Below are 14,308 nucleotides of genomic sequence, written 5' to 3'. Positions count from 1 at the left end.
ATGTCTTCTCAGATTCTTTGCCTATTTTTAAATTGGGTTGTCTTTTTATTGTTGAATTTTAAGATTTTTTTTTTAATTGTCAGAGTTTTTAATATACATGTGTTTTGAATACAAGTCCCTTATTAGATATGTGATTTGCAGATTTTTTTTTTTGGTTGTCTTTCCCCTTCCTTGACTCTGTCTTTTAAAGCATAAAATTTCTTAATTTTGATGATGAAGTCTATTTTTTTGTTGCTCATGCTTTTGGTGTCATAAGTAAGAATCCATTGCTAAATTTATGCCTGTGTTTTCTTCAAAAAGTTTTACAGGTTAAGCTCTTAAATTTAGGCATATGATCTATTTTGAATAACATTAAATGTAAATATTCTAAATGCTCCAATTGTAAGGCAGAGACTGGCAAAATGATTTGGCAGTTCCTCAAAAAAGTAAACACGGAATTAGCAATGATCCAGCAATTCCATTCATAGGTATATACCCCAAAATCGAAAGAAAGGACCAGTCATATGTACATACCCAAAGCACTGATCTGGTGTTCATAGTGGCATTATTCACAATAGCCAAAAAGTAAAAATTACTCAAGGGTCCAAACAAAATGTAATATATAAACACAATGGGATATTATGCAGCCCTAAAAAGGAATGAAACTCTGAAACATGCTAAACATGGATGAATCTTAAAAAAATTATGCTAAGTGAAATAAGCCAGACCAAAATGACAAATATTGTATGATTCTGCTTATGTAGGCAAAATCATAAGACAGAAAGGGAGGGGGGAGAGAATACTAGCAATTATTGTTTAATGGGTACTGAGTTTCTATTTGAGATGAATGAAAAAGTACTAGAAATGAATAACAGTGATGTTTTCACATATTGTGAATGTACTCAACGCCACTGAATTCTACATTTAAAAATGGTTAAAATGGCAAATTTTATGTTATGTATATTCTGCCACATTTACAAAAAGGGCAGAGATCATCAAACTGTATGTAAAAAAAAAAATCAAAACCCAACTATATGTTAACTACAAAAAAAAAAAAACCCTTTAAATATAAAGACATAAACTGGCTAAAAATAAAAGGCTGGAAATAGACCATGCTAACACTAGTCCATAGACCTGGCTGTACTAATATATCATACAAAGTGAATTTCAGAGCAAAGACAATTACCTGGAATAAAGTCACTTTATAATGATAAAGGAATATAACCATCAAGAAGACATAACACTTCTAAGAGTTTATGCACCTAATAATAAAGCTTCCAAGTGCAAGGAGCAAAAACCAACAGAACTGAAAGAAATAGACAAATCCAAAAAGTTATAGATTCCCACACCCCCATCAACAACCGATAGAACAAAGAGACAGAAAATCAGTAAGAATTGTTCAAGTCTTCTATGTCCTATCGGCCAGCATAATGATATTTACAGAACACTCCACCCAACAACAGCAGAACTGTATATTTTTCAAGTCATAATGAGACATTTACCAAGACCATATTCTGGGCCATAAAACAAATCAGATAGGCCTTAAAATGATTCAAATTATGCAAATTATGTTTTGTGACAAGGGAACTAAATTAGATATCAATCAAAGAAAAAATGTCTGAAAATCCCGTAAATCTTTGTAAATTAAGTAACCTTCTTTTAAATAACCAATAGGCCAAAGAAGTCAAAGGGAATATTAGACAGTATTTGTTACTGAATGAAAATGAAAACACAACATGTCAATATTTGTGGAATGTAGCTGAAACAGTACCTAGAAGGCAGTTTATGGCACAATGAAACAGAAAACAAACAAACAGAGAAAATAAAGCTAGTTCTTTGTGATCGGTCCAGCCAGACTGGTCATGGAAAACAATGTACATAACAAACAAAAGAGAAAAGAGAAAATTAGAGTCAAGAATGAGAGAGATGTCAGCACATTTTCTATCAATATTAAAAGGAAAATAAAAAATACTATGAACTTTATGTCAACAAATTTGACTACTCAGATGAAATGGACAAAATCTGTGAAAGACATAACTACAAAAATTCATTCAAAAAGAAATAATCTGAATAGCTCCATGTCTACTAAAGGAATTGAATTTGTAGCTAAAAACTTCCCCACCAAAACTTCAGGTTCAAATGGCTTCACTGGTGAATTCTACTACATATTTAAGGAAGAAATAAACTAATTCTACACAAACTCTTTCAGAAAACTGAAGAAGGTATACACCTCAAAACTCAATCTGAGGCCAACATTACTCTAATACCAAAACTAGACAAAGAAATTACAAAAAAACTATTGACAAATATCCTTTTGGAACATAAATGTGAAAATTCCCAAGAAAACTACCAAATTGAATCCAACAGTATATAAAAATAATACACCATGACCAAGGTATGCGAGGTGGGTTTGACATTTAAAAATCTATGTAATTTACAATATTAAAAAACTAAAAACAGAAACCATAGTAGGATGAATTTAAACCATAAAACATCTCTTAAGAAAACACAAAAGAAAATCTTAATGACCTTGGCTTTGGCAAGATTTCTTAAACACAACACAGAAAGCAGGAATATAAAAGAAAAATAAATCAGACTTCATTAAAAACTTTTGCTCTTCTTTGCACAAAGACAAAAGGCAAACCACAGATTAAGAGAAAGACATATCAACATGTAAGAAACTCTAATTCAGTAAAATCCAACTTAAAAATGGGCAAAAGACCTGAATGGATGCCTCACTCAAGATATATATGGAAAGTAAAAAAGCACCCGAAAAGATGCTCAACATCATTTGTCACTAGGAAAATGCTAATTAAAACTGCAACACTACACTGGAATGGCTAAACTAAAAAGACTAACCATACTACGTGTTAGCAAGAAAATGAAGCAACTAGAACTCTCATACAATGCTGGTGACAATGTAAAATGGCACAACCACTTTGGAAAACAATCTGGCAAGTTTTTCTTTTTAAATAATCACACACCTATAATACAATTCAACCATTTCACTCTTAAGTATTTTCTCTAAAGAAATCAGATGTACACCAATGTTTATAGATGATTTTTTTTAATAGCCAAACACTGGAAAATAATCCAAATATTCATCAATCTGGTGAATGAATAAACAAAATGTGATATATGTGCAACATAGAATATTATTCAAAAATAGAAAGAAATGAACTATTGATGTAACAACATGGATAAATTTCAAAATAATTATTCTGAATGAAAGTGAGCCAAGTTTTTCTTAAAAGAGTAGATACTGTATAATTCCATCTATATAAAACTGTAGAAAATGAAAACTTATCTATAGAGTTAGAAATAAGTCAGTAGTTGACTAAAAACAGGCAGTAGGGAAGGGTGATAGAAAGGAATAACAAAGGTACAAGAAGAATATTTTAGAAGTGATGTTCATTATCTTGATTGTGGTGATGGTTTCATGAATATACACATGTCAAATGTAGTAAATTGTACTCTTTAAATATGTGCAGTTTACTGTAGGTCAATTATACCTCAATAAAGCTGCAAGAGGGGAGGTATTGGGAGAAGAGAATTGAGAGAGAAAAGAAAAATAAATCTGGAGGACCAATACCCAGAGTTCAGAGAGGGCAGAGAAAAAGAATGTAAAATACATATATATAAAATAATCAAAGAGCATTCTCTAGAACTGAAGAACACAGGCCTCCAAACTCAGAGTTTGATCGCAATGAATTTAAATTTAAAAAATCTACACTAAAGGACAAAATCAGGAAAGGTTAAACTACCAAAGATAAAGATCTTTTAAAAATTCAGAAAGAGAAATAGACCAACTGCAAAAGAATGAAACCAGAACATAGACATTAAGAGCATGTTCCTTCTGGTTTTAACACTAGCTCTGACACATATTAGTGGAGTGGTCATGAATACATTAATTAACCCCTCTGTGGTTCAGTTTTCTCATTAAAAATAAAAAAAAAGTATGTAGTAGTCACATAGTTGTTTTAAGAAATTAATAAATTAATTTGTAAAGTGCCTAGAACAGTACGTGGTTAACACTACATAAGTGTTGGTTAAATAAATAAGTCACATTAACATTGAACTTTTCATAAACAATACTGGATAATAATAGCAAAAAGAAAAATGCTTTCAAAGTTTTGAGGGAAACTAATTTTCAAACTCAAATTCCATGCCTAGCTAATGCTCATTCATGTGTACAAGGGTAGAATGGACTCATATAACTCACATCCCACACATCATTTCTTGAGAATAAAAACTGAGGAATGATTTAAGCCCAGAAAGATGATGATCAGAAAACAGTACTTCCAAATGCAGAAAGGAACTTTTTAAAATCTCAAGCAGCAGCTTTCCACCAAGCCTAAATAACCAGATGTGGCAGCAAAAGAAATAAAGACCTCACAAAGAAGTCTCTAAGAAGATTTGATAAAATATAGTTTGGAGGGGAAACCACGTAAAGAGGAAATGAGAAAGGCAACAAGAAAAAAACAAAAGTAGTACAAGAAAAGAAACAGAATCACAGTACATTACCTGAATCTGCACAATGAAAATAATCAACGATACTATTTGATTTTTCAGCTTCTAAAACAAACCTGTATAGCCAAAGCCCTGACAATACTGGATGCCAATAGGGCAAAAGAACGGCTGACAAGCTTGGAGTGAAGAGTAAGGCCAGCAGGGTTAGCAAAAGTAATACTTCACCTCAGTGAAAATTCAAGAGACGCTTTATATAGGAGAGGGAATTTCTTAAAAAGCATATTAAAGTTACAAAATTTACCAAAAGAAGAAATAACGATGTAATTTACTATTATCTGGAGGATTGGGGTGTGAGTGTGGCGGGGGGGGGGGGGGGGGGGGAGTGGGAGGAGCTGCATAAGTGACCAAAACTTCTACCGTAGCTACAATTCAAGACTCAAAAACCAATGAATCAGGTATATTCAGCGATAGAACCAACACAGTTCAAAGTGGTTATCACTGGAGAGTAAAAATGCGATGAGATTCAAGTAAAGTGTTAATAAAGTTTGATAAAAGTTTTAAAAACAAATAAAACGGGCACTAAGTTGAATAGTTTCTCTTTGAGAAAAACTTAAGGAATACTGAGAATGTCATCAAAACAAGGCTTTCGGTTCCTCAGATAAGAGCTAAACAAAATTCATCTCACCACCGCAAGCAAAAGAAATCATATTCAGAACAGACAGGCACTCTCTTCAAAAACGAAAGAGGTGGGGAGCATGATGTACCCCTGACCCTTCCCAATCCATAAATTCTAATTAAGAGTACAAAATCGAACTTGGACGGAATCACAGAAACGATAAATACAAAACTCAAAAATAGCCAAAAGTCTACATATACATTAACAAACTAACAACAAAAAGTGTATAGTTCAAGTACATCCAGGAATTCTGAAAATTTCAAGGAACATGCTGTCCAGCAGTCGGGGCACCCAAACGAAGGGGCACTTATCAGACTTCTATCCTACCCTAGACGTTTTAAGGTGCTTTTACCGTAGGATCTAACAACAGCAACAAACAAGTCTCTCACACTACGAGAAAACCTTTCACGTATGGCTAATAAACAACAAAAAGCTCGCCACTGGGGATTACTTTAGAAAGGTGTTAAAGGCTAGGATCAGCATCCGCGCAACTAGCTAACTCAGTGGACCAGCGCAGTGTGGCCCGAAAGCTGCGGAGCCTTTTTCGAAACCCAAACTGAGCGGTGAGGCGAGGCAACAAAGCCGTGGGCGGGGCCTTCCGGTCGGGGGTCGGGGGGGAAAGGCGGGCAGGGGAGGAGCGCCCTCGGGCGAGTTCACACTCTGCACAGACGTCGCCCCGCCCAGGCCACTCTGGGAACCCCGAACGCGAGTGCCGGCACCCAACTGCGTGTCGGGCTGTGGCTGCCCGCGGGGCACACAGGGCAGCGCGGAACCCGGCACGGAGCCCCAGGAACAGGCAGCTAGCCCCGAGGGCTGCGGCCTAGGAACGCCGGGGCTCTCGGTTCTAGCGTGGCAGTCGCCAGGCTCCCACTCACCTTCTCTTCCACGCAGTTGACAATGATGGACGGGTACTTGCGGCTGAGCCAGCGAAAGAACGCCGGGACTCCCATAGCGGCGGCCTAGCTGGAAGCAGCGGCCTGGCCCGCGGACGAACGTAACCGAGAGACAGGAAGAAGCCGCGGTCGCGGGCACTGGCACTTCCTCCCACGTGCGCATCAGTGACAGGAAGTGATGTCACGGCTGCGCCGCCGGGGAAGCCGGGAAGGAAGCTCGAGTGGGCAAAAGACGTTCCGGACCCGGCAGGACGCGGTCGGTAGTGGCGGAGTAGTTGTTAGAGGTGGTATACGGCGGCGTTGCCAGCCTCGTTTGGCGTGCTCGCTCTTGGTGGTGCCATCCCCGGAGCCCGAGGTTGAGCGCATGTTCGCCGCGTCTAACCCGGCATCTTGCTTTCCCTGTCCTCCGGCTCCCCTGGAGCGGAATCCGCGCGCTCCTCAGGCCTCCGGGGAGCTCTTCCTTGTGGGTTTGGTCACCACCTCTTTCTCACCCATCTCAATTCTAAGTAGGATCAAGGCATCTAAACTTGTTATTTCTGCTACCTGTTTTCTCCTAACTTTGTGCTACAGCACATACCTGGACTATCAAAAGGAGTATTTTTAAGTGTTTTGCACTGATAATGATTTGTTTACGAAACTCACTTTAAATAGGTATTAGATGTAATCTAGCAGACATCTGATTCAACCTTCCAGCTACATTTGTGAGTATAAAGTAATTGCTGATTTCAGTCTCCAGTATTTGAGTGCTTACAGTGTGCTAAAGCATTAACTAATGGGTTATCTCATTTAATCGTCACTTGAGCCTTTTGAGGAGGCTATTATCATCTTCACATGACAGATGAGAAAGCCAACTTGTAGAGGGGTTAAGTCACTTGTTTATACAGCTTGTGGTTCAGTCCAAGTAACGATCTTTTAATCTGCTTTTTCACTAACAGTATACGTTTATCCTTTGTTTTATGATAGCTTCAAATACATTTTTTCAGCATATAAAAAGAGAAGTCTGGGAAAGGAGGTATTTATGTCCATTTGCTCAAGCCTAGACGTCTCCTCTCTCCCTGGAATCCCCTCTTGGCTTGACAAATCACACTCAATCCTAAGGGCTCTCTTCAAGAGGCCTCTGTGGAAGTATTTCTCCATTCTACCTGGCATGCAATATTCGTCCTCTGCGGTATGATGCCACTCCTTTAAGTTGCTGGTGTGGAAATTAGAGAAAAGGTTAGCCCATGTTTTACTTAAGGACAGTAAAACTATTCCAGAGTATTATGTCTATGGCGAACACCCTTGTTTCTCCTGGAAACAGACCTTTCTCGTCAAGTATTTGATTCCCCTGGGAGGTGCTGTGTTTTTATGGGAGCATAAGCACCACAGGCGATTGGTGCAGGGATGGGCAGCTGGGCAAGTTGAGCCAAGACAGCCCTTGCTCAGCATTTTTGAACTTCAAACCGTGAGGAAAGTAGTCAGCCCCTCCCAGATGGTTGAAAGCTGAAAGATAAGAATGGACTTGTTGCTAGTCTGCAATGAGAGAAGTAGATTTAAGTCCCTGGTTCAGTGATTTTTGAGTACTGCTAAATTCCTCTTCATACAGTTACATTTGTAAACCTTTCCTTTAATTCCACAAGCCAGTAAATTCTAAGCTAGTTTGGGTAAGTTCCTATCACTTGCAAAGGAAAGAGTCAAAACTAACCAATAACAAAATTTGGGGAGTATGCAGTATGCTAAAATTTTGCGTAAAAGAGGTACAAAAATTGGAAATTTGGCACTCAGAAAAGGAGGGCAAGAATATGAAGGAGAGAGGACCTGAAAGATGGCAAGAGGTTATGGGCTTAGTGTTGTGACATCTTCACCAGCCCAGTGTTTCCAGTAGTCTACCAGACACAGGTTTGATGTGGGGTTTTTTGTTGTTATAGAAATTGAAAAAGAGGGTAAGTCTCATGTAGGGGTCACCGTGGTCTAGAAACACAGGGGTGGGCAACAAGAGTTCAAGAAGCAGAGGTGGGGAGAGTTTATAGGTACTAGAAATAAAGAGCATTGAACCAAGCTTTGAAATTCTGTAAGCTGGGAACCAGGAGGTTTTGAAATATTTTTGCCTAGACTTCAAGGGGGCAGAGGAAGGCCCCCACGCTGATATCTGGATTTTATTAATATGAAAAATAATATTAAATATATAGAATATACCAGAATATTGTAAACATTCATGTTCATTTTTTTCTACATATGTATTTTTTCAATTTTATTGACATATAATTAGTTACTCGTATTTGTACAATTCAATGAGTTTTTTTCCAATCATAGTTGGCATATAATAATATACCAGTTTCAGTTGTATAGCATAGTGATCAGAGATCCACATAACTCAAAAAGTGATCACCCCACTAAGTTTAGTACTCTTCTTCTCCCTTACACATTTATTACATTATTAACCATCTTCCCCATGTTGCACTCTACATCTTCCTGTCTATTCAGCAACTATCCATTTATACCTCTTAATCTCTTTGACTTTTTTTGCCATCTCTCCCCAACCTCCCTCTTTTCTAGAAGCCTTCAAACTATTCTCTGTATCTATGAGTCTGTTTCCACTTTTGTTGTTGTTGATTTTGTTCTTTAGATTTCACATGTATGTAAAATTGTGCGATATTTGTCTTTATCTGGCCCATTTCATTCAGCTCGATACCCTCTAGGTCCATCAAGGAAAAATCTTTTTCCATCTCTTTCCCATTTAGTCTGTGTGTCTTTTAATCTTATGTGAGTCTCTTGGAGGCAGCATATATAGGGGTTTTGTTTTCTTATCCACTCAGCCACTCTATCTTTTGGTTGGAGCACTTAATTTTTTTCCATTTAAGGTACTTGTTGATAGGAATGTAGTTATTACCATTCTTTACTCCTATTTTTGATACATGTTTTTTCTTAAAGAAGTCCCTCCGACAATTCTTGTAATACTGACTTGGTGTTGATAGATTCCTTTAGTTTATTTTTGCCTGAGAAGCTCTTTATCTGTCTTTTGACTCTCAGTGATAGCTTTGCAGGATAAAGTATTTTTGGTTGTAGATCCTGGGTTTTCATCACATCGAACATTTTGTGCCAAGCGCTTCTGTCCTGCATAGTTTCTTTTGAGAAATCAGCTGCCAGTCTTATGGGTTCTCCCTTGTACATAACTAATTGCTTTTCTCTTGCTGCTATTAAAATTCTCTTTTTGTAGTTAACCTTTAGCATTTTAATTATGATGTGTCTTGGCGTGGGCCTCTTTGGGTTCGTTTTTTGGGGGACTCTCTGAGCTTCCTTGGGTTGTATATCCATTTGCTTCACCAAGTTAGGGAAGTTTTCCATCATTATTTCTTCAAATAGCTCTTCAACATCTTGTTTTCCTTCAGGTACTTCTATGACACGGACATTTTTACATTTAATAGTGTCCCATAGGCTTCTTAAATTATTATTATACTCTTGGCTTCTTTTTTCTTGCCATTCTGATTGAGTGTCCTTGGCTTCCCTATCCTCTCTATAGGTCGTTTGATTCTCTTTATTCACTCTGTTTATTCTATTTAATATACTTCTCATCTCAGATAATGTGTTCTTCATTTTAGACTGGTTCCCTTTTATAATTTCCATTTCCATTTTTATGTTTTCTATCTGTAAGTTCTCACTGAATTCATCTACACTTCTCCTGAGTTCATTGAGCATCTTTATAACCAGTGTTTTAAACTCTACATCTGTTAGATTGCTTGACTCCGTTATTCTCATACGGTTTCTGCTTCTTTGTCTTCTTTTGGCTGCCTTTCTGTGTCCGTTTCTATGTACTAAGCAAAGCTCTTAAGTCTCCCGGTCTTATTAGTGTGAATTTGTCAAGTAGGTGTCCAGTGGCACTGTTCTGAAAAGAGTTCAGCTGCAGGCCAAATTTAACCCCAGCCTGTGCCCCTCCAGGGCCACCTGTTAAGATTCAGCAAGCAATCCACAGATACTGTGCTTATAGTTGCCCCAAGAAGCCATGCCAGAAACCGTGGTCAGCTGCCAACAGTGTGAGTCTAGGCACTGCTCAGCACCTCACTCACCGAAGTTACACTTCCATGTGGCTTGGGTGGGGTGGCAAGTTAGGGGAGGCAGAGCTTCAGGAAATCCATGTGGCTTGGGTGGAGTGACCTCTGTTATCCAGTTAGTTGACATCTCAGCTGTGGCAGCACTGTGTCCGCACACTGGGATGGGGAGGACTTAACAGAGGAACACTGGATACTGTCAGCACTTCAGTACGAGTGAGCTTCACCTCTGGCCCTCTCTTCAATAACTCAGTGTCCCCTTGTAAGTCCCTGGTGCCCCTAGAGCAGCCAACCCAGTGCTAGTGCTCAGAGCAAGCAAGTCTGTCACCATGAAAGTCCGCCCGTGGACACGGCACCTTTAAGAGGCTTCTGTAGCTGGCAGCTGCTGCTGTTGATGCTGCCACTGCTGCAGCCTCTATCCCACTCAGCCACCCTGGGCAGCCTCGCATCCTTGCCCCTTCGTATCTCCTTCCATTGCAGGGTGATTTCTTATTTCTCTCCCTAGTTGTAGGGCTTGTTCATCTAGATCCCAGGCAGTTTTCCTTGCTGTTTACTCCTTGTTTCTGTCACAAGTTTGATTTGTTACAAGGCGAGAGGGATGAACAGAGCCTTTATCATCTACTCCATTTTTTTCTCTTGCCCATAAGTTGATTTTAATGTCTTGTGTATATATTGTAGGTATAGTAAGTAATCTTTAATAACTACTGTTGCTCTCTGGATTATTAAATGCTTCCTTACAAAATTCATTGTATTTTAAAAAATAGTTGTAATGGTTAATTTTATGTGTCAACTTGACTGGGTCACAGGGTGCTCAGATATTTGGTCAAATTTTATTCTGGATATTTTTATGAGGATATTTTCATTTGAGATTAACGTTTTAATTGGTAAAGGAGCAGATTGTCTTCCATAGTGTGGGTGAGCCTCATCCAATTAGTTGAAGGCATGAATAGAACAAAGACAGACCCGCTCTGAGCAAGACGGAATTCTGCCAACAGACTGCCTTTGGACTCAAACTGCAACTCTTCCTTGAGACTCCAGCCTACCAGCCTACCCCATCAGATTTTGGACTTCTAGCCTCTACAATTGCATGAGCTAACTCTTTAAAGTAAATCAACCCCCACATCTATCTATTTATCTACCTACCTACCTACCTGTGTATTTGTATGTGTAATGTACACACACACACACACACACACACACACACACACACACACACACACACTATTGGTTCTGTTACTCCAGAGAACGCTGACTAATATATTGGGCAAGATGTTTAACCTCTCTAAACTTTAGTTTCTTCATCTTTAAAATGAAGATTATAGACTCCACAGGGTTTCTGTGAAGAGTCATGATATATCACTGAGAGCACAGCCCAAAACATGCTAAGCACCCAGGAAATGTTAGCCATTGGATGTTTATCTGTTGGATTTCACACTATTTGCCTTGAAAAAGCCCCACAATCTTATTAGCAAGTTCCACTTAAAAGGTTTTGGACACTTTAGTAATCTAGTAGAGTCTCATTTTTCCAGGCTCCACCTAGTGTTAACTTTCTAACATCAAGTCCATCTTCATTCTTATGTTTCCTGCACATTCCCACCCCAGTGAGTGTATACTGCCAATTCAAATTCTATACTCTCTTCCTTTCTTCATAAAACTCAGCACACAAGTCAAAACTTGGTTCCTGCTCACTCTCATCCTCCGTAGTACTCCCTGACTTCTAACATATGGTATTACATCTCACATTATTTCCTCTTCCATATGATATTACATCTTACATTATTTCCTATTTCATTTGCAAACATTCTCTTCCCTCTAATATACATGGAATACCTTGTTTTATTGCTCTTCGCTTTATTGTGCTTCATGGGTTTTGCATTTTCACAAATTGAGAGCAAGACCCTCCACCAGCAAAAAGATTACAACTCACTTTATTGTGATGATCTAGAAACAAACCTGCAATACCTTCAAGGTATGCCTGTATCAGGATACACGAGGCTTTGCTTTAGTAAGCTAATCTTATTAGCTTACATACGTGGAGTTGGGCTACTCTCCAGGGCTGTCCTCCATGTGGTGACAGAAATCCAGTTGCTTTCATCCTGTGGTTCTGCAGGCTCAACACCTAACCATAGTCGCAACCAAAAAGGACAGGGAAAGAGGGCTGTCTTTGGGCCAGACTTGGTAGTAGCTTACATTAGTTCTACTCATATCCATTTGACCAAACCTCAGTCACGTGGTCCTAACCAAACTGCAGAGGAGATTGGGAAATAAGCCTTTCCAAATGCCTAAGAATATGAAAAGATACAACCACAAAATATGAAATAGTAAGTTATAGTTTGACCAACAATAAAGAAGCCTCACTGCAGTATATGATAAAATCTCAAATGAATTGCATAGACAATGATGGCTACAGACATTTAGAAAAGATAGAGATCCAGCCATCTAATTGAGGTCATCAGAGATGATGGGGAGAAAGAACAACACTGAATCTTGAAATATCAGTAAGATTTGGTTGGAAATAGGTGTAGAAGGCGATACTAAGTACCCTGGAGGCAAAGAGTTATTTATCTTGCAGTGAGAATCCAGTAGAGTCTCAATATTTTTATCTAATCGAATTCTTAGGGACTCTTAGGGTTCCAGAGAGCCTTTCCAGAGGTCCATGAAGTCAAAACTTTTTTCATTTTTAATATTAACATGTCATTTGCCCTCTTCACTCTCATTCTCCAAATGTGGAAATTTTTAGAGGCTAAATGACATGTGATAACTAATAGATTGAATGTCAGAAGCAGATGTAGCAATCCAGTTGTCTTCTAGTAAGCCAGACAGTGAAGAATTTCAAAAGTGTTGAACAATGCCAGTCTTCTCATTTTTTTTTTTTTGTTTGGGAAAATGCAGTTATTTTCATAAAAGTATGTTAACAAGTTATGGGTTTCTTGTTATTTTTAAGTGAATTAACAAATTAGTATTTTTAAATTTAAATTTTCTCAGGTTTGATTTCTAACTGGGTAAATATTGGTAGATAATAATCTAACAAAAGCTCCTTGGGATGCTCAATAATTTTTAAAAGTATAATGAAATTCTGAGACCAAAAACTGTGAGAACGTCTATCTTAGATCATAAAAATAGAAATGGAATCTATAAGTTCTTGCTCTTAGAATTCAAAGCTTTTTCAAATTTCTAACATTTTGACTTATTCATATCTTGTCTCAAATGCTCCTTGCTACCTACGATAGTCTGCAGTCATCACCAAGCATCACCATCACCACGGGTAAAATGGGCATGACATTGGTGAACAAATATACAAAATGTTTATTTACATTCAGTTTTTTTCTTTTTTAAAATTCCTTTATTTTAATTAGTTTCAAGTATACAATACATTGGTTAGACATCTATATAGTTTGTAAAACGATACCCCCAAATGCTCCCTCCCTCCCTCCCCTGACCCTCCACCTAACCAACGTATTAATGCTAACTGCATTCCTTATGCCATGCTCCCCATCCCCATGACCATCCATCAGCTACTAATTTACTTCTTTAACCCTTCACCCCATTCTCCCAGCCCCCATACCGCCCTCCTCTCTGTCCATCACCAAATTGTCCACTATATTTATGAGTCTGTTTTTGATTAGTTTGTTCTTTTTATTTCTTAGATTCTGCATATAAGTGAAATCATATAGTGTTTATCTTTCTCTGACTTAAATACCTTCTAGGTCTATCAGAGTAATATCTTTTTCCATCTCCTTCCTTTTCATATGTAGGGGTCTTGTTTTCTTATCCTTTCAGCCACGCTATCTTTTGGTTAGAGCACTTAATTCTTTTCTATTTAAGGTACTTACTGATAGGAATGTAGCTGTTACCATTCTTTAGTCCTGTTTTTGATACATGTTTTTTCTTCTTAAAGAAGTCCTTCCAACATTTCCTGTAATATTGGCTTGGTGGTGATAAATTCCTTTAGCTTATTTTTGTCTGGGAAGCTCTTTATCTGTCCTTCAACTCTAAATGATAGCTTTGCTGGATAGATTATTGGTTGTAGATCCTGGGTCTTCATCCTGGTGAATATTTTTTGCGAACCCCTTCTGTCCTGCATAGTTTTTTTTTTTTGAGAAATCAGCTGCCGGTCTTATGGATGTTCCCTTTTTAGTAACTATCTATTTTTCTCTTGCTGCTTTTAATATTCTTTCTTTGTATTTAACCTTTGGCATTTTAATTATGATATGTCTTGGTATGGGCCTCTTCAGATCCCTGATTTTTGGAATTCTCTGATCTTC

The 14,308-nt window shown here is 38.1% G+C and overlaps 1 protein-coding gene across 1 annotated transcript in view; it reads right to left on the bottom strand.

Moving 5' to 3' along the window:
- XRN2 (5'-3' exoribonuclease 2) overlaps nucleotides 1-6,184 on the bottom strand; it is a 78,144-nt gene extending 71,960 nt beyond the window's left edge. The window contains exon 1 of the mRNA XM_011370835.2: nucleotides 6,001-6,184. Coding sequence (XP_011369137.1) covers nucleotides 6,001-6,075 — 75 coding nt within the window. The 5' untranslated portion in view covers nucleotides 6,076-6,184. The remainder of the gene's footprint in view (nucleotides 1-6,000) is intronic.
- Between the last annotated feature and the right edge of the window lie 8,124 nt (nucleotides 6,185-14,308).

The sequence above is a fragment of the Pteropus vampyrus genome, unplaced genomic scaffold (genome assembly GCF_000151845.1).
Source record: "Pteropus vampyrus isolate Shadow unplaced genomic scaffold, Pvam_2.0 Scaffold7, whole genome shotgun sequence".
In the NCBI taxonomy this organism is placed as follows: domain Eukaryota; kingdom Metazoa; phylum Chordata; class Mammalia; order Chiroptera; family Pteropodidae; genus Pteropus; species Pteropus vampyrus.
This window is presented reverse-complemented; position numbering and strand designations above follow the sequence as displayed.